Source organism: Balaenoptera acutorostrata, chromosome 2, assembly GCF_949987535.1.
Source record: "Balaenoptera acutorostrata chromosome 2, mBalAcu1.1, whole genome shotgun sequence".
Classification (NCBI taxonomy): Eukaryota; Metazoa; Chordata; class Mammalia; order Artiodactyla; family Balaenopteridae; genus Balaenoptera; species Balaenoptera acutorostrata.
In genome coordinates this window covers 183,347,728-183,372,228 of record NC_080065.1, presented here as the reverse complement: position 1 = coordinate 183,372,228, position 24,501 = coordinate 183,347,728, and the positions used below count along the sequence as shown (strand labels likewise).

The window sequence follows — 24,501 nt, the reverse complement described above, 5'->3', positions numbered from 1 at the left end:
AAACTACTTCAGAACACGCTTCGCAGAGTCTGAGCCCGTAGAAAGAACAAATGTTCGCAGTTTATGCCATCCCGATGCCTGACTCTCTATCACAGACACGGATCAGATGTGGAATGAGAAAAAACCCAGAGGAGCATTAGAAAGAGGCCTGCCTGGCCCCTTGCTCGGCTGGGACGGAGACCGCACAGCCAACTGTGCTGTCCTGGACTCAGAGACAGGTGCCCAGAAAAGAGGCAGAAGTGTTGCCCCCGCTGTGGAGAGGCCACACCGACCAAGTCCTTCCGATGCACATGGAGGCCATGCGCGGCTGCTTCCACGTTAACCGTGTCTCAAGCGGCGCTGGGTGGGCGCGGGAGGGGCGAGCAGGAAAGGGCAGCACGGGGACTCTGCAGAAGCACCTGGCATCTCAGTGGTGCAGGCGGATGCGCGAGCCTGGGCAGGTGATGAGCTCACACGGAGCAGACCACACGCATGCATGCGCACGTGCGCACAGGCATACGCAGGTGCAAGTGAGACCGGTAAAACCTGGGACCTCTGACTCAGCGGACGGGTTCAAGGCCAACATCCCAGCTGTGATAGTGACTGTAGTTTGGCAAAGCGTCAGCACTCGGGGCGCTGGGTGAGGGCACGTGGGCCTCTCCGCGGTGTTTCTTACAACCACCTATGAAACCACCACTATCTCAATGAAAAGTCCAACGAACAGGCACTGTTAACATTAACAAAAAGCTGGGAACAACTGGAGCTGACATGTCTGCGTGCCAGATGCTATGCCGAGTGGTGATGTGCTTGGGCAAACCCGGTCCCACGGGGAGATGAGGCTCAGAGAGGCCTCGACACCCACTCGGGGGATGCGCACGTGCCCACGCTCCGTCCCACCCCACGGCCATGGGGAGCGTCACACCCTTGCTCAACGTGATGCCGTGAAGGGTCTAGAATCACAGGAGCAGACCTTGTATTTGATTGGTGAGAGGAACCAAGAATCCTCACGATGCAGCCCTGAGTGCGGGCCGCCCGGCCCTCGTCCCTTTGCCAGGGAAGTCGGGGCGGGATGAGGGGTTCTGGGCTCCTCCCACACCTCTATAGCCTGCGACTTGGAGTCTCTGCATGCCTCCACGGTGCCAGCTTTCTCTCAGAGTACTAAGAACAAGACAAAATCCACGCGGGGTGTTTTGTGAGGACCAGCCCTAGCGTCTGATGATCTTTGCAGGGAGCGAGGTGGGTCACCACCTGCAAGCGTGGTTGGGGAGTTCCTTTGCTTAGACAGCAGTGCACTCGCCCGCACACGTGCACGAACATGCTGCTTTTACCCACCTGCGGCCTTGCCTACACGGCCCTATCTGCACGGCTCTGCCTGCACAGCCCTGTCTGCACGGCCCTGTCTGCACGGTCCTGCCTGCACGGCCCTGCAGCAAAGGTGCACTGTGACCAGCCGCGCCTGCCGGCCCTTGCGTCCAGGACGGTGCGCTGAGGGCCTCCCTGCTGCAGATGGCCTCAGGGTGCAAGACCACGCTTCTGCGGCCAACGACCACCGCTGGACCCGCTCTCGTGTCTTTCACAAGAACACCAGGCAGTTTTAAGGTTATGCTGATGGGCACTTGGCGTTGCAAATTAATAACAGATCTCTTTTGAGCAGGCAACGACCCTGACCTCTGGCCGGTCGCAGGGGGCAAGGGAGGGCTCTCCCACCGGCGGGGGCAGGAAGGTCCGGGGCCTGCCCAGCGTGGGGCGGGGCGGCTGACCTGGGGACCAGCACAGCTGATCTTGCAGATGTCACAATAGTGAAGCGGGAGCTGCTTGGGGCCACCCCTGGGTTTTGGCAGCTTGGTGGCAACTGGTAGCTTCTTGGAGAAGCTGTCGGCGCAACGGGCACTGGGACTGCTTCCCGAGCCGCCCCACAGGGACGAGTCCACGGGCTTTGGGAGCGGGGGCGGCCGCATCTGCGGGAGGAGCAGCGGGGGATAGTAAGGACTGACCGCTGAGTACGGGGATGCGTCATAGCTCGGGTAGCTTGGTCCTATGAAGCGGAGAGAAAAATGAGAGGGGGAGATGGGTTGGTTTTGAGGAAAGGACCACATTTATTTCGGCAGCAAATAAAAGGAACAGCCTGCACTTGCATGCCTGTGGGGGAAACCACCTTCTTACCGGTGTACGGGGCGGAGGCTGGGCCGAACGAGGATGAGGAAGGCAGGGTGGAGAGGGAGGATGCCGCGGGCTGAGCGCTGCTCGCCGGGGGGTAGGTGGAGGTGGAGGGCGAAGCGCTGGCCGGCTGCCCCACCTCGGCGGTGGGCACCTGAGGCAGGGGCTGCGCTTGGTTGTACCCAATGCCACTGTAGGCTCCTTGGGGCCCTGGAGAGCAAGCACAGCCTCTGCAGGACCACCCCTGTGACACCGGGCCCAGGGAGCAGAGAAAGTGTGACCAACACAACTGCCCCCCGGCTGCCAGGAGCTGGCACGGCCTGGGCACAACTGGCTGTGAAGGCTGGGTGTCTGAGCCGCGCTGGAGGCCAGAGCCCCGGGCTCTCCCATCTCGGATTCCAAGTCCTCAGCAGGACCCACCTCCTTGGAAAACACTTCCAGCCCCACCTTCGTCTCTCCCCCATCTCTCTGTCTGGGTTTCCCCGCCCCTCTCTCTCGCACACACGGGCCCACTGACTAGTGCAGACTTTGGGGCGTATCTGAGGAGACAGCCCTGAGACCCACGCTACTGCTGCACTTCCTGTGAACCTGAAGTGCTTGAAACCTGACTTTCCTGGGGTCCCTCCCATGTAAGCGAGGCCCCCTTGCCCCCGTCCTGACCCTGCAGAGACCCACCCACCTGGTGGGCAGAGCGTGGCCGTGGCCATGGCTGGGAGCTGAGGCAGGCCAGCAGCAGGTGGCGGGTCCCGTTTGTTCTCGTAGCCACCAGCAGCTGTCGATGGTCCATAGCTGTAACTGTCCTGCGGGAGGGTTTCCATGGGGAACACAGAGCAGGAGAAAGGTGCTCAGGGTGGGGCAAGGCCCCCTCCTCGCCCCCTGCAAGGCCTGCATCCATGTGGTTCCCGAGCTCCTGCTCTGTACCAGCCTCTGTTCTGGGACCTGGGGACGCAGCGAGCAGCGAGAGGGGTGTGGCCTGCTCCCTCAGAACTGATGCTAATGTCTGAGAGCAAACGTGCTCTGAGGAACATGCAACGGGACAAGGGCTGCCGGGGACGGCTCGGAGGAGGAGGCAGGCATGCGGAGACCGGGGACAGGGCTCCTGGCCGGGTTGGCAGGGAGCGGAGGCCCTGGGGGGGTAGCAGGAGACCCGGAAGCCGGTCAGAGCAGAGGACTGTGAGCGCCAGGAGAGGGGCTGGGTGGGCAGGCGGGGCCGGGGTGCCGGAAGGGCCTGGGGCAGCAGGAAGCACGGCTGGATGCTGGTTCACAGGGAGATAGGAGCTGTTGAGTGGACCAGGGACTAACTGCATGGAGGTGAGGACGGATCCAAGAGGCCGGGAGGAGGCCCTGGGAGCAGGGCAGGAGCTCAGGATGGTAGGTTGGGAGAAGTCCCAGAGGTCCTGGGGAAGCAAAGTGGAGTAAAGGAGGGAGGGGACGGAGCCAAGTGGGTACGAGCTTGGCCGAGCAAATCAGGAACAAGCTGTGGGTGACAGAGGCTCAGGGGGCTGGGCCACATGGAGCGTGGGACGCCTTGGCGATTCCACATGGAAACACAACTGCCAGATCTGCGGCCCTAGAGCTCTGGGTCAGGAAGGGGGCATCGTCAGCACCGGAAAGGCCCGGGAAGGACAAGCCCAGCCCCCATCCCCTCTAAGGGCAGGGATGGGAGCATCAGGAGGGTGATGGCCCGTCTGGATTGTGTTTTCAAGGAAGGACTGGTGCTGGGCAGAGAAAAGTCGGGCTGATACCTGGTAGGAGGGAGCCGTGGTGGCCGCCGGCACAGGCTCCTGGGGCTGGCCGCCGTGACCAAGGTCCTGGCTGGGGTGGGGCTGGTACCCGCCGTACCCCGCTGGAGTGGTGGGCCTCGGTGGCTGGGCGGCCTCGGGAAACGGGATCAGGGCAGGGCCCAGTCCAGGAGCGGGCTGCATGGCCAAGCTGGTTCCAGCAGCTGGGAGGGGAAAAGCCATCGGAGGCTGGGCGCTAGAACCACAGATAAACACAGAACCCGGCAGCGTTAGATCCTGGCATTCGAGAACCTGCATTGAGCACAAAAATGCCATCTGACACTAGACGTCAGCCACTTGGATGCCTCCAGTCCAAGACCTTTCTTCTGTGAGCGCAGGCGCCATTGGAAGCGCTTTTCATGAATTAACACAATCTCACAGCAACCCTGAGTGCTCGGAGCCAGCCTCGTCCCCATTTTCACAGTTGAGAAAAATCATGGAAGGTCGATTAACGCTAAACTAAGACCTCTTTACCTATAAGAACCAGCTCTTGCTTGTGGTTCATTCTGCAGGAAGCCCAGATCTGAGGCCTTTTGTCTGCCTCACCTCATCCCTACCTTCCTGCCCTTAGAGAAGGCACTGCCAGCTGTCTGTATGTCCATCTGTTGGTCCGTCCCCAGTGTCTGGAAGACGAAACTCTGAGGATAGGTGACAAGTGCCTGATTCAGACTCAGATCTTTCTCATCCCCGCGCTCCTCACCATGCTGAACATCAGTCACCAGTAGACAGTCCTCAAATGTAAAAGCCCGTTTGTCGGGGAAGGGTATCGGCAAAGATTTTAGCCCAATACCAATAAGAATCATATAAGAAAGTTCCTACAACCCTCCTACACTGTTGGTGGGAATGTACATTGGTGTAGCTGCTATGGAAAACAGTATGGAAGTTCCTTAAAAAATAAAAATAGATGGGAATTCCCTGGTGGTCCAGTGGTAGATGGGAATTCCCTGGTGGTCCAGTGGTTAGGACTCAGCACTTTCACTGCTGAGGGCCGGGGTTCAATCCCTGTTCGGGGAACTAAGATCCCACAAGCCGCATGGAACAGCCAAAAACTTTAAAAATTAAAATAAATAAATAAATAAATAAATAAAAATAGAGCAACCATATGATCCAGCAATCCCAATCCTGGATACATATCCAGAAAAGATGAAAACTCTAATTCAGAAAGATATATGCACCCCAATGTTCACTGCAACACTGTTTACAATAGCCAAGACATGGAAGCAACCTAAGCCTCCATCGACAGAGGAATGGATAAAGAAGATGTGGTACATATATACAATGGAATATTACTCAGCCATAAAAAAGGATGAAATATTGCCACTTGCAGCAACATGGATGGACCTAGAGATTCTCATACTAAGTGAAGTAAGTTAAAGACAAATATTATATGATATCACTTATATGTCAAATCTGAAAATAATACAAATGAACTTATTTACAAAACAGAAACAGACACACAGACATAGAAAACAATCTTACGGTTACCAAAGGGGAGGGGAGGGAGGAATAAATTAGGAATATGGGATTAACAGATACACACTACTATATGGAAAATAGATGAACAACAAGGACCTACTGTATAGCATAGGGAACTATATTTAGTATCTTATAATAACCTATAACAGAAAAGATCTTTAAAGAAAATACTGAATCACTTTGCTGTACACCTGAAACGAACACAATATTGTAAATCAACTCTACTTCAATTTTTAAAAGAAGGAAGTTCCCGCAAACCCTGTAGGGCAGGGGTCCCCATCCCCCGGGCCACAGCCCGGTACTGGTCTGCGGCCTGTTAGGAACTGGGCCGCACGGCAGGGGGTGCACAGCGGGCAGGAGAGCAAGTGAAGCTTCATCTGCCGCTCCCCGTCGCTTGCATTATTGCCTGAACCATCCCCTTCCCCCTGGCCATGGAAAGTTTGTCTTCCACGAAACCGATCCCTGGTGCCAAAAAGGTTGGGGACCGCTGCCGTAGGGGATGAGGCAAGGCGTGTGCGCAGCTCAGAGGCAGGCAGACCTGAGTATAGAGGGACGACGGCTGGCAGCACTTGTCCACTGGCACCTTCGCACACATTCTGGGCCGATGCTAGACTCACATGTGATGCTTGCAGTGTCACTCCTGCCCCCCAAAGTGGCTCACTGCCCAGTGGGGAGGGCCATGGAGAAATGGGGACAACATGGGGGGGGGGTGTTATCCAGGCCGTCCTGGGGGCTGAGGGACCTGCCAGGGGGAGGGAAGCGCGGTGCTGAGGGTCAAGCAGAGCCCGCTGCATCTCCCCTGCCCATCTCCTAGACAGCAGCTCTTCGTCCTCCTGGCAGCCAGAGGGGTCCTCTCAAAGCACACACCTGACCACGTCACCCTCCTGCTCAGAACCCTCCCAAGGCCCTCCGCTCCCATCCCCTCCCACACCTGCTTGCTCCCTTCCTCACCTCCTTCTCCAGCCCTTCCTGAGCCCCTGTTGGAGAGCAGCAGGGCCCTGTAACCCATCATCCTGCCCCCTCACCCTGCTTGATTTTCCCTCCCAGCACCGCCTGATGCAATCCTTCCACCAACATGAAGCCACAGGAACTGCGGTGGGTCCCAAGCTATTTGCCGGCAAGACAGTGGTGCTTGGCACATAGCAGGTGCTCAGGAAATATTAGTATGGCCTACAGTCAGGTGTTTGGGAAATGGTGGGTGGGAGCAGCCCAATCGCAGGTGGGGTCCTGGCCCGCCGGGGTCCCAGGGATCTGTTCCCCACATCTTCACGTGGTCTCCCTCTATGTGTGTCTATGTCCTAATCTCTTCTTCTTATAAGGACACCAGTCATATTGAATCAGGGCCACCTAATACCTCATTTTACCTTAATTATCTCTTTAAAGACCCCATCTCCTACAGTCACATTCTTTAGTTAGCAATGAAGTCCTAACCCCCAATACCTAACACCCAAATATGAATTTTAGGAGGACACAAGTCAGCCCATGACAGGGTCATTATTGTAACAAAACTCAAATGACATGAAAATTTTGATTACACAAACATCATTCATGCTGAAATGAAAGCACCTAAAACACATTTTACAGAATATATAATCATTCATGAATTAGTATGTTTTTATTTTATTTAAGACACCCAAACATCATCAGCCCATCACCAGAATGCCCAGACACGCACAGTAATGATAACCTTTGATGTTTTGACAACTGTAAACCTAGCATCACTCTTTTTTTTTCTTCTTGGTCATTAGAAAGGTATATTTGTTAAGGTAGGTGGGACAGAACATACTGTATTTAACTTTTGCCAGCTTGGTCTATAATGTTGAAATATTTAGACATGGCATGCTGGCTTCCATTTGTACTCTTGCCCTGGGCCTCTCAAACTGTGAAGGCTATTCATTTGTCTGACTATATTTCATTTGCCTATTTTACTATTGGTAAGTATTTATATTATGTATCAGTTTCTATTGCAGAGTTAAAAATTACCCCTAATAAATGTCAGTTGGTACAGCCACTATGGAAAACAGTATGAAGCTTCCTCAAAAAATTAAAAATAGAACTACCATATGATCCAGCAATTCCACTTCTGGGGATTTTTCTGAAGAAAACAAAAACACTAATTCAAAAAGATTATGCACCCCTATGTTCATTGCAGCATTATTTACAAGAGCCAAGATATGGAATCAACCTAAGTGTCCCTTGATAGATAGATGGATAAAGGAGATATATATCTTTATCCATTTGTCTAACGATGGATACTTAGGTACACACACACACATGTGTGCACGCACATGTACCCGTGCACGACAGAATATTACTCAGCCGTAAAAAAAAGAATGATATCTTGCCATTTGTGACATGGATAGACCTACAGGGTATTATGCTGAGTGAAATAAGTCAGACAGAGAAAGACAAATACCACATGATCCCACTTATGTGAAAAATCTAAAAAATAAAACAAATAAACATAACAAAACAGAAACAGACTCATAGATGCAGAGAATAAACTGGTGGTAGCCAGAAGGGAGGGGGTTGGGAGGATGAGTTAAATAGGTGAGGGAGATTAAGAGGTGCAAACTTCCAGTCCTTAAATAAGTAAGTCTGAGGAATGTGATATACAGCATGGGGAATACAGTCAATAATATTGCAATAAATTTGCATGGTAGCAGGTGATAACTGGACTTATCGTGGTGATCATTTTGTAATGTATAAAAATATCAAGTCACTATGTTACATACCTGAAGCTAATAGAATATTGTAAGTGATTATACTTCAATTTAAAAAATTACCCCCTGGGCTTCCCTGGTGGTGCAGTGGTTGAGAGTCTGCCTGCTAATGCAGGAGACACGGGTTCGAGCCCTGGTCTGGGAGGATCCCACATGCCACGGAGCGGCTGGGCCCGTGAGCCACAGCTGCTGAGCCTGCGCGTCTGGAGCCTGTGCCCCGCAGCGGGAGGGGCCGCGATAGTGAGAGGCCCGCGCACCGCGATGAAGAGCGGTCCCCGCACCGCGATGAAGAGTGGCCCCCACTTGCCGCAACTGGAGAAAGCCCTCGCACGAACCGAGGACCCAGCACAGCCAAGGGTGAAGATAAATAAATAAATAAAATAAATAAATTAAAAAAAAAAATTACCCCCAACGATGTGGCTGCAAACAATAATAAATATTTATTATCTTCACAGATTCTGTCGGTCAGAATTTGAGAGTGGTGCGGATGGGCTCTGACTCAGAGTCTTTAAGATGCTGCCAATAAGAAGTCGGCTGGGGGAATTCCCTGGCAGTCCAGTGGTTAAGACTCTGCACTCCCAATGCAGGGGCACAAATTCGGTCCCTGGTTGGGGAACTAAGATTCCCCATGCCACACAGCACGGCCAAAAAAAAAAAAAAAAAGTCGGCTAGGACAGCATCATCTGACGGCTCGACTGGGGTAGTGAGATCTGCGTCCAGGATGGCTCCTTAACATGGTTGGTGCTTTCCCGATGCTGCTTGAGTGTTCTTACAACATGGCGACCAGCTTCCCCCAGAATGAGAGATGACAGAGAGAGAGACAGGAAGGACCAGGTGGAAGCTATCCTTGTTGTGAGCCTCAGACAATCACATGGCATAACTTCTGCCACATTCAGCGTTAGAAGTGAACCACTAAATACACCCCACCCTCAAGGGGAGAGGATTAAGCGCCATCTTTTGAAGGGAGGAGTGAATTTATTTATGGGAATATGGAATATGAATTCTCTTAATGAATACTGAATATGAGAATTTATGGCAATATTTTTTTTTTTTAAATTTACCATCTTAACCATTTTTTTTCAAATTTTTTATTTATTTATTTATTTATTTATTTATTTATGGCTGTGTTGGGTCTTCGTTTCTGTGCGAGGGCTTTCTCTAGTTGTGGCAAGCGGGGGCCACTCTTCATCGCGGTGCGCGGGCCTCTCACCGTCGCGGCCTCTCTTGTTGCGGAGCACAGGCTCCAGACGCGCAGGCTCAGCAATTGTGGCTCACGGGCGCAGCCGCTCCGCGGCATGTGGGATCCTCCCAGACCAGGGCTCGAACCCGCGTCCCCTGCATCGGCAGGCAGACTCCCAACCACTGCGCCACCAGGGAAGCCCGGCAATATTTTTAAACCACCACATGCTATTTCCCATTTTCTACTGTTACACATGTTCTACGTATGTTCTGTGTATGCTTTCTTGTGCCAGCTTCCCCTCATGGCTTCTTTTCCAGCCTGGGTCCCACACGACCTGCTCCAAACAGGGCACAGCTGAGGAGAACGGGGCGAGGATGGCTGCCTCAGATCCATCAGGATTTAACCTGGAGCTGGGGCCACATTCTCCTGAGTCACATGGGAGAGGTGGACCAACCCAAACCGGCAAGGAAGACGGATGGGATGGGCTTTGGGAGGACGATAAAAAGCCATGCCATTGAAGCCACTCAGAAGGCTCAACAAAGGGGTCTGAGCTGCCCAAGTTGCAAGGGCAGGAGTGCTGGAGTCCAAGTGTGAGCGCAGACCTGGAGCTCTCTGGACTGAGCCCTGCTGCCTCTGCTGGGTAAGAGGCCAGCAGCACTGCAGTGATGCTTTCCTTCTTGCCTGGCTTCCCAGCGTGCCAATGGCCTCCACCTCCAGAAGGGTCTCCGCCCCCAGTCCTGAAGACCCAGCACACCAAGTGGTGCCAACTGAGGGTGCAGAGGCAAAGTGTCTCCCGTGGTGGAGGGCAAGTCTTGTCCTTTAGCCCAGGGCCCGAGGGAGTAGAGACAAGCTTGGGGCTTTCTTCACCTGCTCCCGCAGCGACCCAGCTCAGGTCAAAAGCTGTGTCTCCATCTGGTGGGGGCCCGACCTAGGGAACCAGCGAGGCGGGCGGTTGCTGACCTTGTTCCAGGCCAGGAGATCTAACAGCCTGTTCTGTCCAGGGCAGGGTTTCGCGATCCAGGCAATGCTGACATTGCAGCCCCATCACTGTCTGTAGGGGGCCGTCCTGGGCACTCTGGGCTGTGGAGCAGCATCCCTGGTCTCCACCCACTCAATGCCAGAGGTGCCCCCAGCTCGAACAACCACAGATGTCCCCAGATACTGTCCGGGTGAGAACCGCTGGTCTAGGACAAGCCCAATCCCAGGGCACCAGCTTTGAGACCCCAGCTACAGATGGGCAGCGTCATGTGTTGGTTTATGGCTGGTCCAGACCCTACTCCAGAAGGATCACCGGGACACTGCGGCCCGCCCTGTGACTCAGGATCAGGCTCAAGACAGCATGTTTGCGGGTGTAAACTAAGAATTCAGGACATGTTTTGGTTGTACACGACCCTGAGTAGTGATGCTTATGCACCCTGAGGTTTGAAGACCACTGAGCTAGACCAAAGTCAAGGACAAAAGGAGAGTCTGCCCACAGATGGCTGGGCGTCCAAGCCGTTTGGTCTTGACGTAACTCAGTGGTGGGAGGTCTCAGGTGTTCCCGTGCCCTGCAGGGTGACTCCCGTCAGTTTTATTACGAGGGCCTGCGAACGTCACAGCTGTGAGCAGACTGATTGGCTGTGAGGCGTACAGGGGCAGGGTAGATATCAGCTTTGAGTTTTACGTGGGACGGTGAAATGCCCTTGATCTCACCGGAGGTCACCCCCGTCCCCATCTACTCAGATGCCAGGATGAAGCACCTCTCCTGTGCAAACAGCTGAGACGCTGGCGGAGGGGCAGGGGAGACAGAGACACACCGTCTGGAGGAAGTATGGATGTGCTGACAGCCCAGCAGGCAGCAGGAGCCTCCCCCTCCAACCCAGAGCCTGGAAAGGCCTCACCTATGAAGAATACTGGGATTCCAGAGAGGGGCTCAGATGCAGCCCCCTGGGCTGAGAGAAGGGCCTGGCACGCACGTGGGAAAGGGAGAAGAGCACAGGGGCTGACAGGGAAACGGTCCTGTGTGCTGAGGGACAGAGGAGGGGTGGGTGACAGGAGGCTGGATGGTGGGCTCGGGGCTCCAGGATGCCAGGCAGAATCCGAGTTTTATCCAGAAAGCAATCCGGAGTCACCACGGTATCTCAGGACAAGATCTGTCCTGTTTTAGGATGCTAAGGTGGTGCTGTGGACTGAGTTGTGCCCGCCCCCCCTCAAATTCACATGAAGCCCTAACCCCAATATGACTGGGTTTGGAGACAGAGGCTTTAAAGAATTAAATGAGGCCATAAGGGTGGGGTCCTAATCCTATAGGACTGGTATCCTTATGAGAAGAGACACCAGGGACGCCCACACAGAGGGAAGACCACACAGGGACACAGGAAGAAGGCAGCCATCTGCAGGCCAAGGAGAGAGGCCTCAGGAGAAACCAACCCTGCCGGCACCTTGATCTTGAATGTCCAGCTTCCAGACTGTGACAAATACATGCATTGTTTAGGCCAGTCTGTGGTGTTTTGTTATGGCAGCTCAAGCAGACTAGACAGGTGGTGATGGCTGTAGAGGGGAGAAGCTGAGGGCAAAGCTGATAGGAGACACACAGAGGCGACTTCAGGTCACCTATGCAAATTTCGGCCAGGCCAGCTCCCGGTGGTTGAGGGCTTTGCAGACACCCAAAACGGGGCTTGCAAAGCAGTCAAGTAAACGTTTCGTGACTATGGTCAAGGTGGTAGCTGTGACCCCAAAGGGAACACTAGGCCCACCTGAGTAACTGCTCAGGGCAACACAAAGCTGTTTGTGGTCTGGGAGGATGACGTGTTGCCTGGCTTTTATTTAGCTAAGCAAGCTCTGCGGAAGTGGAGCACGGATGCCCTCAAGCTGGGGAGGGTGCACGTGCCATGGGACTGTGCCCTTCTCACGAAAGGCCTCGGCATGGTAGAGCCCAGACGGAAGGGATAAAGGGAGAAATGGAAGGGATTTAAAAGAGGGTTAGGCCAAGTATGGCCACATCTGCCCACTGCCTGTTTTTTGCACAGCTCATGAGCAAAAAATGATTTCTGCATTTTTAAGTGGTTGGAGAAAGTTAGGAGAGTACTATTTCATGACACGTGAAAATTATACAAAACTCACATTTCAGTGTCAAAATATAAAGTTTTGATGGCACATAGCCATGCCCACCTGTTTATGTATTGCTTTCAGCCACTTTTGCCCTATAGTGGCCGAGCTCTGTAGCTGCAACAGACCCGGTGTAGCCCGCTGTTGTGGACTGAATGTTTGTGTCTCCCCAAAATTGTTATATTGAACCCCTACCCCTCAATGTGATGGTGTTAGGAGGTGGGGCCTTTGGGAGGTAACTAGGATTAGATGAGGTCGTGAGGGTGGGGCCCCCGTGATGGGATGAGTACCCTTATAAAAGTCACAGGAGGGCTTCCCTGGTGGCGCAGTGGTTGAGAATCCGCCTGCCAATGCAGGGGGACACGGGTTCGAGCCCTGGTCTGGGAAGATCCCACATGCCGCGGAGCAACTGGGCCCGTGAGCCACAATTACTGAGCCTGCGTGTCTGGAGCCTGTGCTCCACGACAAGAGAGGCCGCGATAGTGAGAGGCCCGCGCACTGTGATGAAGAGTGGCCCCCGCTCGCCGCAACTAGAAAAAGCCCTCGCACAGAAACGAAGACCCAACACAGCTATAAATAAATAAGTAAAATTAAAAAAAAAAATTTAAAAGAATCAGAGCCTCTGTCCAAAGTGGCCCTGAATGATTTAAAAAAAAAAAAAAAAGTCACAGGAGAGCTTGCCTCCCCCTCCGCTCTCCTCCAGGTGAGGACACAGTGAGAAGTCAGCATCTGCAACCCAAAGAGAGTTCTCAGCAGAACCCAACCCTGCCTGCACCCTGATCGCAGACCTCCAGCCTCCAGAACTCCGAGGAATAAACTCCTGTTGTTTACAAGCCACCCAGTCTGTGGTACTTTCTCACAGCAGCCTGAACTAAGACACCCATGGAGTGGAAAATATTTACTCTCTGAGCCTTTAGGAAAAGGCTTGCTGATCCCCAGCTTAAAACAGCCATCGTTTATTTTGTTCCTAACTGTGTAGGCTGGGCTGGGCTGCATCTGAGGTCAGCAGCAGGCAGCTCCACTTCTGGAGGGCAGCTGGCTGTCCAACGGGCACTGAAGCCCTCCTCCCTGTAGTATCTTCTCCTCCAGTGGTCCAGCCAGGGGCCCTTCATGTGGCAGGGTCCCCCAAGATGGACAGGACGTGGGCAAAGGCTCTGGAGGTCTAGGCTTAGAACAGGCATGAACAGGATTGGCAGCTCGAACAGATGCTACACCAGAATACCATAGATTGGGTGGCTTATAAACAACAGAAATTTCTCAGTTCTGGAGACTGGGAAGTCCAAGATGAAGGAACCAGCAGACAAGTATCTGGTGAGAGCCCACATCCTGGTTCATAGATAGCCATCTTCTCGCTGTGTCCTCAAATGGCACAAGGGGTGAGGGAGCTCTGAGGTCCCTTTAAAATCCAAAATCCCTCCAATCCAAAAATGGGCAGAAGACCTAAATAGACATTTCTCCAAAGAAGACATACAGATGGCCAAGAAGCACATGAAAAGATGTCAACATCACTAATTATTAGAGAAATGCAAATCAAAACTACAATGAGGTATCACCTCACACCAGTTAGAATGGGCATCATCAGAAAATCTACAAACAACAAATGCTGGAGAGGGTGTGGAGAAAAGGGAACCCTCTTGCACTGTTGGTGGGAATGCAAATTGATACAGCCACTACGGAGAACAATATGGAGGTTCCTTAAAAAACTAAAAATAGAATTACCATATGATCCAGCAATCCCACTACTGGGCATATACCCAGAGAAAACCATAATTCAAAAAGACCCATGCACCCCAATGTTCACTGCAGCACTAATTACAATAGCCAGGTCATGGAAGCAACCTAAATGCCCATCAAAAGACGAATGGATAAAGAAGTTGTGGTACATACATACAATGGAATACTACTCAGCCATAAAAAGGAACGAAATTGAGTCATTTGTTGAGACGTGGATGGATCTAGAGACTGTCATACAGAGTGAAATAAGTCAGAAAGAGAAAAACAAATGTCGTATATTAATGCATGTATGTGGAACCTAGAAAAATGGTACAGATGAACTGGTTTGCAGGGCAGAAGTTGAGACACAGATGTAGAGAACAAACGTATGGACACCAAGGGGAGAAAACCGTGGTGGGGTGGGGATGGTGGTATGCTGAATTGGGCGATTGGGATTGACATGTATACACTGATGTGTATAAAACTGATGACTGATTAAAAAAAAAAAAAAGAAAAAAGAAACTAAGCAATAGGAATTCATATCAATGGTAAAAAAAAAAAAAAAAGGTTACTAATCCCATTCATGAGGGACCCCACCCTCATGACCTAATCACCTCCGAAAGGCCCCACCTCCTAATGCCATCAACTTGGGGGTTAGGTTTCAACATATGAATGGGGGGCGGGGGGTGTATAAACCTTCAGTCTGTGTCAGTATCACTTCTGCTGCAATCTACGGGCCAAGGAGGAGCACAAGGAAGCCCAGGCTCGAGGGCCAGGGAAATCGATGTATTGATAATTTCTAGATGGGAAGATCTGCATGGTCACAGTGGAAAGGGCATGGATATAAGAAGGAACAACATAAAGGACAGGGGTGTTTTGGCAACCAATCTACCACATCGAGGTTTTAGGAGTTGAGCTAGCCAAAAAACAGCTCATGGGAGAGACTCCTCGGGCATGGCCCATATGGTTGTCAAAACCTAGGTAATCTAGAGCAGGGGTTCCCACCTGGGGTGATCCTGCCCCCAGGGGAAACGGGGTGACACTGAGGACATCTGTGGTTGTCACTCTGCGGGGCTCCTGGCCTCGAGTAGGTGGGGGCCAGGGATGCTGCTCCACACCCCACAGCGCCCAGGACGGCCTCACAGAGAACAATCTGAGAAACTCAGACCTGCAAAGTCGGGGTGCCCAGGGCTGGGGATCGGGGATTAGAGCCTAACCTGTGAAGGTCGGGGGCAGGAAGGTGAAGCAGCAGCGGAGGCTGTCACTCCCGCCCGGGCTCCCTGCCCCAAGTCTGAAGGGAGAGTCCCCACACCTCTTCTCCGGCTCCCTTTGGTGAGAGGTCAATTTCTAATAGCCTTTTTCTGGGTCCTTTTACGAATGAGATGAAAGCTGTGACTTCCGGCCCTCTGTGATTCCCTGGAAATGGCACAGCTTTGCCGGTAATCACCTGGGGCTTCACAGGCCCCAGCTTAAGAATCTCTCCTTGAATGGGAGAGCAAAAAGCGTTTGCTGAGATTAAAGGCAAAGTTTACGTGCCCCTGTGTGGCGTGGCGTGTTCCCTTCTCTCGGAAAATGTAATAAATCCTCATTCAATGGCAAGAGGGCCCCTGTCGTCAGTCACCTCCATGGATGAAAATCCTGCAGGCACAAATGAGACACTGCCTTAGAGCAAGGTGAAGAGAACAGGTTGAGGACGCGAGGGTTCTGCGTGAGGACCGAGGACCAAGATCAAGATCAAGGAAGAGCTCACAGGGGTTTCAAGCTTAGGAACTGGGAGGAGAGCCACAGTCCAGCGGCTGGCATGGGAACGGGAGCCACACCACCTGGCTTCCAATCCTGGCTCTGCTCACCGCGGGGCCTTGAGCGAGTCACTTCTTCTTTCCTTGCCTCAGTTTACTCACCTGTAAAATGGGAACACCTACCTCTCAGGATGGCGTGACAAACAAGAACTCATGTGCTACAGTGCCTCGCACAGGAGCCCACACGCAGCCCAGAGTGGCCAGATCTTCCCATTTTAAACGATACCAGAAATCTTTGGAAAGTCTCCCAATTTTAAAATACTGGCACCTAACTCAAATATAGCAAGTAAAAAACCCACTGCGTGGGCCGAAGAGAGCTGGTGTGAGAATCCAACATGGTCTGCAGGCTACCAATTCTCAACCCCGACCAAGAGCAAGGAGTTGGGAGTGGTTGTTGAAGAACAGAGAGTCACACATTTACTCTCGGTGAAGCCTCCCCTCAAGCAAGGGGCCTAAGCTTGGGCTGCTGCTGTCTGAAGTCGCCTGCTGCTCACAGGGAGAGGGTGCCGCTGCACCACAAGGCCCAGGGCCCCTGTCCCCATGACAACAAGGGCCCGGTGGGTGCCGCCTGCCTGGCAGGGAGAAGAGCTGAGGCGGGAAGCTGGGGAGAAAGCACCGGCACCTGTTGGCTCAGGAAGAGCGGGACTGAAGCACGTCTGTGTGACGCAGACTCACAAGTCCTGGCTGCCATCCTTGTCTTTGGGTCGCAGGCTTTTTGGTCTGAATTTTGTTTTGGGGAGTCAGGCTTCTTTGGGTGCATCGTCTAGATAAGATTTGAGAATGCAAGGCTGGCAAGACCCATGGATATGAGCTTGTTCAGTGAGTCACCTAACTGATGGGGACACGGAGGCCTGGAGATGGAAGGGACTCGTCTGGGGAGGCCACGTTCCCCGACCCAGGGACTCTCTGGTACACGCTCTGCTTGCTCCAAAAGGCCAGTCGTAAGGACACATTGCCCCTTGAGTGCAGACCTCACTTCAGAAGGGCGCATCTCAGGAATCTACAGGCGGTGATGAAATGTCACAGGGACGGTCAGGAGGAAAGACAGGTCACTCTGGGTTTGCTGTAACAATGATCTCTGTCGCAGACTGCTTTCAAAGAATCATTCAGTGAGCAAACAAACACAATCAAAACATTTAGAGTATGAGAAAAAAAAATCAAGTGGAAGAAAGATTTTTGTGGAATCACAGTGCTGAGAAACCTTACATAGTGCTTTCTTTTTAAATCATGGACTCTTCCTTCCAGGGCATAGCTCTTCACCCACTTATCTATCATCCCTCCTCCTAAGGACCCCCACCCCCACCCCAATGGCAGAAACTAAACCAGAATGAGGGGTTAAACCTGAGTGTCTTAGCACTTGGAAATCACAACCTCAACGATCACCTACTTCGCAGTGCTATGGGGAGAAAACCTCGGCTCTGGCATCCTGACCTAGCTCAGTTTCCCAGGTGCGTCTGCGACTACTCACAGGGTTGAGGAACATTCGGAGCTTAGACGGTGCACTGTGAAGGGCAATACCCAAGGCTAACATGCGCACTCAAGACATTCATCAGGGAGGATATTTTCAAACCTGTTTTATTGGCAATAAGATCACATTTGTTATTTTGTATGTACACGCATACATATACACCCAGAGAGATGACTTCATTTGGCACTTCAGTTCACAAGGGTTTTATATTCAAAACATATAACATACCATACATTCATTCCCGTAACAATTCTGATTTTTCTAACAGAAGTTTTTTTTTTTTCCACGGAAGCCTTATATGCACTCTCCATGTTAAAGGCCCATTTCAGACCCAGGTACTCCCGGAAACATCCTGGAAAGGGATCTGATGAACTAAATCCTTGGGCTCTTGGGAAGATGATGGAGAATTTCATTCCCCTACGCCCATCTTCAACCTTCTTTAAAATGTAGTCAGGCGTCTCCAGCTCCCAGTCAGGGCCAGCCTAGCTCCTCAAGACAGAGCCACTGGGCTGCTTGGTGTTCCCGAGGCAGGGATTCCAGAGACTGGTGACGGGAGTTTCCTGAGCGTTGAGGGTGAGCCATGTTCTGTTTGGCAGCGGAACTCCCGGAATTCTCTTCCGTCCTTCTGAAAAGGAACGTGGTGCTCACACGGAAGGTGGCTGCATAGGTAGCCCTGCCGGTCAGATGCTTAAGAATGCCATCTTGCTGATACATGCTGCTTAAGCTAAAGAGAAAGCATTAATGTACACCCACCCTCCCCAGAAGCAGTGCAAGTGAGAGGACGCCCAACCAGGATCAGTACGGACGTGCCTTTTTGCTGCCATGAATGAAATAGGTGAAATGCTGTTCTGGGCACAGCGAGGGCTCATCCGTGGTTCCAGCCCTCTCCTGCTGCTTTAAGGGGCAGAAAAACCTCCAGAGCAACATCTATGCTGGTCTAGCACATGGGCCTCTCGTGTCAACAGAGGGAGGTGGGACTGGACAGCCAATCTGAGTTTCTCATGAGCAAGTACAAGAGACATCGAACCACCAACCCTGATTCAACCAATGACATTCAAAATTTAAAAGAAGCCACTGGCTTTTTAAAAACATTCATTCCAAGAGTCTTAGACATTACAGTTCATTCTGTTCCCAGAGAGAAAAACTCACAAGGAGTTAACCTCAGTCAACAAAACTGACTTTCCAAACTACAAAGTGCTACAGAACCAAAGTGAAGCAATTCTCAATTCTTAGTCAACAGTTAATTTAAATATGCAAGAGGACAGTGATGCGCTGCAAATGCAACTTACATCTGGGGGGAAACAAAACTGCCCAAAGCAGAATACATACCAAAAAAAGAAGTCCCGTTCCCCCAAATACTTACAAATGAAGTTTCTAGCTAAAAAAGTCTGGCAAGCTTAGAATTACCCTCTAACACAAGTATAAGAGAAAAGGACAGGCAGAGAATGTCAGTTCCCAGCTGGTGGCGGATACCTCAGTACAAGGGACAGAACAAGGGAACAATTACCAACCAGTTAGACCTTGGGTGGTACCAAAAGCTTTTCCTACCAAGATTCTAGAATACCCAATGAGTAAAGAGCACACTTCAGATTTAAGGTGTCACAGACATACATAAAAACAAATGAAACAAGCAAAAAATCTCTGTGCTTTGTCAAAGCTTCCTAATTTTGTTTTGAATTAGACAGCATTTCTCACCTTAGATGAATAAGCTATCTGAACAGCTCAGAGCCGTGATGAAGACAAAAACTGGTATCATCTTAACATACATACAAAACCCCACAACCTTCTTAATCGACTAAAACCAGTCGAAAAGGAGGGCTCCTCCTCCTAGCTGGAATACGTACTATTCCTTTTAATTATCAAATGTATCTATAATGTCTTCTACGTTATCCTTCTGTGATTAAACTTTTAAGAACAGAAAGCAAGGTCATAAAGTGGAAGCAGATGTCATTTGTCTCACACAGTCTGACTTTGGTTCTGGTATTTAAAACTTGGGGGATTTCACATAGGACGGGGAATTGTGGGTTCTCTGGGAAACGGGGAAGACTTGCCACTCTGGGTTCAGTGCCACGTGTCAATGACAGGTGGGAGGGTGGGGTGTGCAGGCTGTTTTGATCCTCCCCTGACAGACCCTCTATCCTCTATCTTAGATGGTATTCACACATGTATGTGTCTGCCCCTTACAAGACCATCTGCAATCCCTGATCCGAAGGTTCACAAACTTTTGATCTACTAATATAAAATAAAGAATGAATACGAGGTTTATAAATACCCTTTCTACACGTTTCCCTTACTTTTTAGGACTGCTCAGTTATTCATCTAGATCAATGGTCTTTGTCTCCTTATCTCCATAACCACATAAGAGAACATCAATTACACTCACGTGAAAAAAGAATTTTAAAGGATCATTTGAAAATGCTTTTAAATTTGATGTATTTGTTCTGATCATTCTAGATACACACATTGGTAGATCTAGACAAAAGACAAAATATAAAACTAAAAAATTCAGAAACAGAATATGTTGAGGAAAAAAATCTCTATTAGGAATTAACTTATGCTCTGATGTTGGTGAGTTGACTTTTGGTTCTAAAATGGATAAAATGAAAATTCAAAATCCACACTTCAAAAATTTTAAATGTACCTAATGTACTTGTGGTAGGAACACAGATAGTATAGTTCTGTCATTTGAAAGGTTTTCCTTAAAATATACTGAAATCAGGTCTCGCCTGCAGTTGCAAGCCTTTCTGAGATGGGTCTTTAGAAAACAACAGCAGGCACACTGTAAAAGGAGAACTCCTGGGCCTTGCTTTCCCAGGGTCCGCCTCCAGTCAATCCCATGGGGAGTACACGGGAAGTGCTGCTGAGGTGCAATCACTGTCAGGACTGCGTCAAACTTGACTGCAGTTTCCCACAAGCCCCACTCTCCTGCTTTTGGGTGTGGTGGCAGGTGCACCCCAGTCCCTGAGGCAATGACACCAGATTCTCTCTGGCAGCTTGTGTTTCTGGGACCTAAGCTCAGGGGACAGACAGGCCTTGGAGGGTAAGGTTCACTCTGGAAGGGCCTGGAAACCAGGGGGGCAGAGATGGGGTGCAGGCAACAGAGGCTGGCCTGGGTATGACCAGGACCATTCTGAATCTGGTCGTAGCCGTACCTGACAGGGCAGGGGGCTCCTACCTGGGGGCTGTTAACGGGTGATTTTCCGTCTGGCAGCACTGGGGCTGCCTATGTTGCCCCCCATGGCTGACGTGGGCTCTGGTGCCTTTCCCAAGCTATCTGTTGCCTCTGGAAGAGATTATTGAGAGACATGGGTTGGGTTATCATTACCATCCCCATGACACTGGACCAGATACTTCCTCGGCTTCCCCACTCGAGGGCAAGTAATTTTGCAAGGTCTGAAGAATGTAGCCCTAAACCACAATCTGGCTAGGACCCAAACTAAAGGGGCAGGATCAAGTGACAGCGTAAAGAATGGCGGAACCCAGTCTCCTCCAGCAGGCCCCACTGCTAAGCGGCTGCATCAGGCTAGGTCTGTCACCACGAGCACCTCCCCAGGCTCGGGCATGCCCTACCATGGGGCAAAGGCACAGCCTGGGAGCCAGGCAGCCCTCATTCCTAGCCAGACACCACCACTCACCACCCTGGGGATCCTACACCAGTTACTGCACCCCGAGCTTCGTTTCCTTATCAGCAAAATGAGTATCATTAATACGTAGCTCACAGGATTACTGGGAGGACTGGACAAGATATCAAGTGCTTGGGACTTATTCAATACAGAGGATCAGTAACCAGCACTTCGTATTGTTACCCACCACTAACAGAGTTCAACGGGGTTCCAATCAGGCTTCCAACTTCCTGACATTCTCCAGATGAAGGAATTCAGCTATTAACATTTATGCCAAAAGCTTATTAGAACAGAACTTCTCCTGATGGGAAATCAAGTATTACACCAAAATCCAGCAGCTGTCTTATTTAGGTTTAACAAGGACGCAAAGGTAGAGGTAGCCAGCTACACTAGATGGGTGGTATTTTGACAAAACTGCTAGAAAAGGGAGATATCACAGTAGATCTGGCCCGCCTGTCACGTTCCACCCCTGTGGACATCCACCGTACAGCTCTGAGCTCTCAATGCTTTCATTACCAACTCGACTTAACTCACACAGAATTCTGCTGGATTTCCTGAGCAGCTCTCAGCCTCACAACTGAAAACTGCATTCAGTGCTAATTAAACACACTGTCAGATTCAATTTTCCACATGGGATTAATCCTCAATTCTAAACACGTGCAGCACTAACTCTAAGTCTAAAAAAGCTTTATGAGATTTAAAAGACCACCTAAAGTAAAATAAATGAAAATCATCATTATTTACAAGTAATTACAAACTTTTCTTATAACTTCAAGAGTAAGTGGGGCTTCCCTGGTGGCGCAGTGGTTGGGAGTCTGCCTGCCAGTGCAGGGGACACGGGTTTGAGCCCTGGTCTGGGAAGATCCCACATGCCGTGAAGCAACTAGGCCCGTGAGCCACAATTGCTGAGCCTGCGCGTCTGGAGCCTGCGCGTCTGAAGCTTGTGCTCCGCAACGAGAGAGGCCGCGACACTGAGAGACCCGCGCACCGCGATGAAGAGTGGCCCCCGCACGCCGCAGCTGGAGGAAGCCCTCGCACAGAAACGAAGACCCAATGCAGCCAAAAATAAAATAATTAATTAATTAATTAATTAAAAGAAAAAAAAAATTAAAAAAAAAAAAAAAAGAGTAAGTGTGCATCCGATTCTTACTGAACAACCATTTAAGAACAGTTCCGATTCCAACCCTATTTATGGATGACAATGTAAGGAATATTACTATCCAAGGCTATGGTTACCAATTTTAAAAGCCAAAAAAGCCTATGCAAAATTCCTCTAAGAAATAAACTGTCGTCTTTGCTTTGGCAATCCATGAAACGGGCTTTGTAAATACTGTCGTCCAGTATTTGTCCATAAAGTTGGTACTCACAAAATCTGTTACCTGATCAGTTTTTCCACGGCACATTATGTAAGAAATATATACTTTAAAAGCAGCTGAAGGTTTCAAGCAAAAGTCGTTTCCCCCAAGAGAATGTCTAGTTAACTTAAAACTATTCAGACAACGCAGATTATCTTGTTTCAAGGTTTTCTGAGACTAAAATTGATTTTGCTATGATTCCTATGTTTTTGATTTAGTTAAATCTACTCCTTTCTCAAGGAATAACACACATCCTTGGGGACAATTCTAAAGACACAGACTAATTTGACATTCAGTTCGTGGTAGTTTAACATCCTTAATTACATGTGTGTTTACTGTATCACCTAAGTCATCAGAATCCAGACAAGAGCTGTGCCAAAGTGTTTAAATACCTTAATTCAGGTAAATGACAAAAACATCTGCTGAAGGCCCGCAATTGCCTGTTTTACCAGTGTAAGTGCTCATACTTCTCCTTTGGAAGGTAATCTTAATAGAAAGCGTAACATTCAAGTGATTTTCCGCATCTCACTAAATAATGCACCGGAGGAAGAGAGAAAAAAAGAGAAACAGAAAGGAGAGAGAAAGGAAAGAAAGAAGTGGCAGCAAGCAGGCAGAGGGGCAGAACATTTCCAAAAGGGCGCGGTCTCTGGCAGCCTAGCCTACTCCTGCTGCTGTAACTAAGCACGGGCAATAAGAATGCTGTACCACCAAGGATGACGGAAACAGGGAAGGATAACATAAAAATGTAACACGCTGTATGTAACACTCTGTAGCCATTCTTTCCCTGACAGAAACCCCATGACCAGCCAACTCTACACCTTTCAGACCACTCTGGATACAGAAAGCAGGAAGAGCGCTCCCAGTTTCCACAACCCCTGGTTCCAAGGCCTGACCTAATTCCTCCTGATCCCACAGGAAAGAACACAGCAGCATCACAACAACTGGGTTGAGGGAGGGATGGGCACTAACTTCCCACTAGCCTTACCTATTTTCAACGTGCTGAAAGAGAGCAAGAAACAACCCTAACAGGCCCGTGGTGCAGCAGGCACCTGTCGCTCAGTTATCTAAGGGGCGGTTTGAATCCAGCCTGTGAGAAACTGGCCCAGGAGGTTCTGCCAGGCTACCAGCTGGCAAGTGACACCAGGGCGACAAAGGAAAGTGGGTAGGGGGGCACTTTCCCCCAGGGATGCCCGCTCTGCCTGCATCCCCGCCTGGGACCTGGTCTGGAGTGCCAGGCTGAAGGACTGAGACCGCAGACAGGCTCCAAGGAGAAGCCCTGGAGAATGATGTGTGTGTGTACATCTGGGGTACAGACACACCCCATGTGTCTCTACCCACAGAGCCCTCCTTCCCCTGGCTGCTTCCCATCCCTGCCCACCCCCATCCCCGGCTCTTCCCTCGGCCCCTGTCTGCCAGGAGGTCTTAAAATATCCAGTCGCCTCCTCCACTGAGTTTCCAGGTCCCTCTACCCTTCCTTACTGTTCTCCCTCCCCCGGAAGCCCCAGGTGCCCACTCTCCTATTGGGTCTCAGGACTTCGCTCAGGTCAAGACCGCTACCCTCTCAAGTCTCTGCCCGCTCCCCCAGTCAGGACTCTATCCCCCTCCCCCATGCCTCTGCCTCTCCCCCCGTCACCCTCCCAGGTCTCCGTGTTCTCTCACACCCCCTCCCCCCATCAGGGTTCATACCTCCAAACCCCGCATCCCCCTGCCTGGCCGGGAACCCCTCCAGGGCTGTCTTCCCTCCCACCTCCACTCCGCTCTCCCTCGCCGAGGTCTCTGCTCCACCCTCTGCCCCGCCAGGTGCACTCCCAGATCTCCGTCTTCTCCCCACCTCCACCCCAAGTCCGGAGGCTTGACCTCCCCGCCCTCCGTCCTTGGCCCTTGCCCCTCCCCCAGTCCGGCCAGGTACACTCCCAGGCAGCCCCACCCCTCGTCAGATCTCGGCGCCCCCTCAGGTCCATCCCCGCGACAAGCCCAGAGCCCTCTCCCACGTCAGGAGCCCCTCTGCTCTCCCCGACAGTTACAACTCGGGGCCGCGGCCTCCCCGGGGCCGGGGCCGGGGCCGGGGCCGGGGCAGCGTGGGCGGCGCGGGGGCCATTACCTGTACTGCGAGCCAGCGCCCTGCGCGAAGCCGTAATAATTACTCGCCGCCATCTTGGC

At 51.2% G+C, this 24,501-nt stretch overlaps 2 protein-coding genes across 2 annotated transcripts in view; both read right to left on the bottom strand.

Annotated features, from left to right (window-relative positions):
* Nucleotides 1-2,009, bottom strand: part of LOC102997356 (zinc finger RNA-binding protein 2) — a 22,641-nt gene extending 20,632 nt beyond the window's left edge. Inside the window, exon 1 of the mRNA XM_057540307.1 lies at nt 1,740-2,009. Coding sequence (XP_057396290.1) covers nt 1,740-1,937 — 198 coding nt within the window. The 5' untranslated portion in view covers nt 1,938-2,009. The remainder of the gene's footprint in view (nt 1-1,739) is intronic.
* On the bottom strand, nt 1,993-24,501 carry LOC130707230 (zinc finger RNA-binding protein 2-like). Its single transcript, XM_057540474.1, has 5 exons — nt 24,443-24,501; nt 3,882-4,113; nt 2,816-2,936; nt 2,143-2,290; nt 1,993-2,014 (listed from the first exon to the last, which is right to left on the bottom strand). The coding sequence occupies exons 1-5, from the start codon at nt 24,493-24,495 to the stop codon at nt 1,993-1,995; spliced, it is 576 nt and encodes a 191-aa protein (XP_057396457.1). The 5' UTR covers nt 24,496-24,501.

Bases quoted from the DNA above. Each gene is read 5' to 3' on its own strand.
- LOC130707230 (XM_057540474.1), bottom strand. From the start codon at position 24,495: ATGGCGGCGAGTAATTATTACGGCTTCGCGCAGGGCGCTGGCTCGCAG. The intron at 4,114-24,442 runs GTAATGGCCCCC...CTGTGGTTCTAG, and splicing joins GGCGCTGGCTCGCAGTACAG to CGCCCAGCCTCCGATGGCTT. The intron at 2,937-3,881 runs GTATCAGCCCGA...ACCCTCCCGCAG, and splicing joins CCACGGCTCCCTCCTACCAG to GACAGTTACAGCTATGGACC.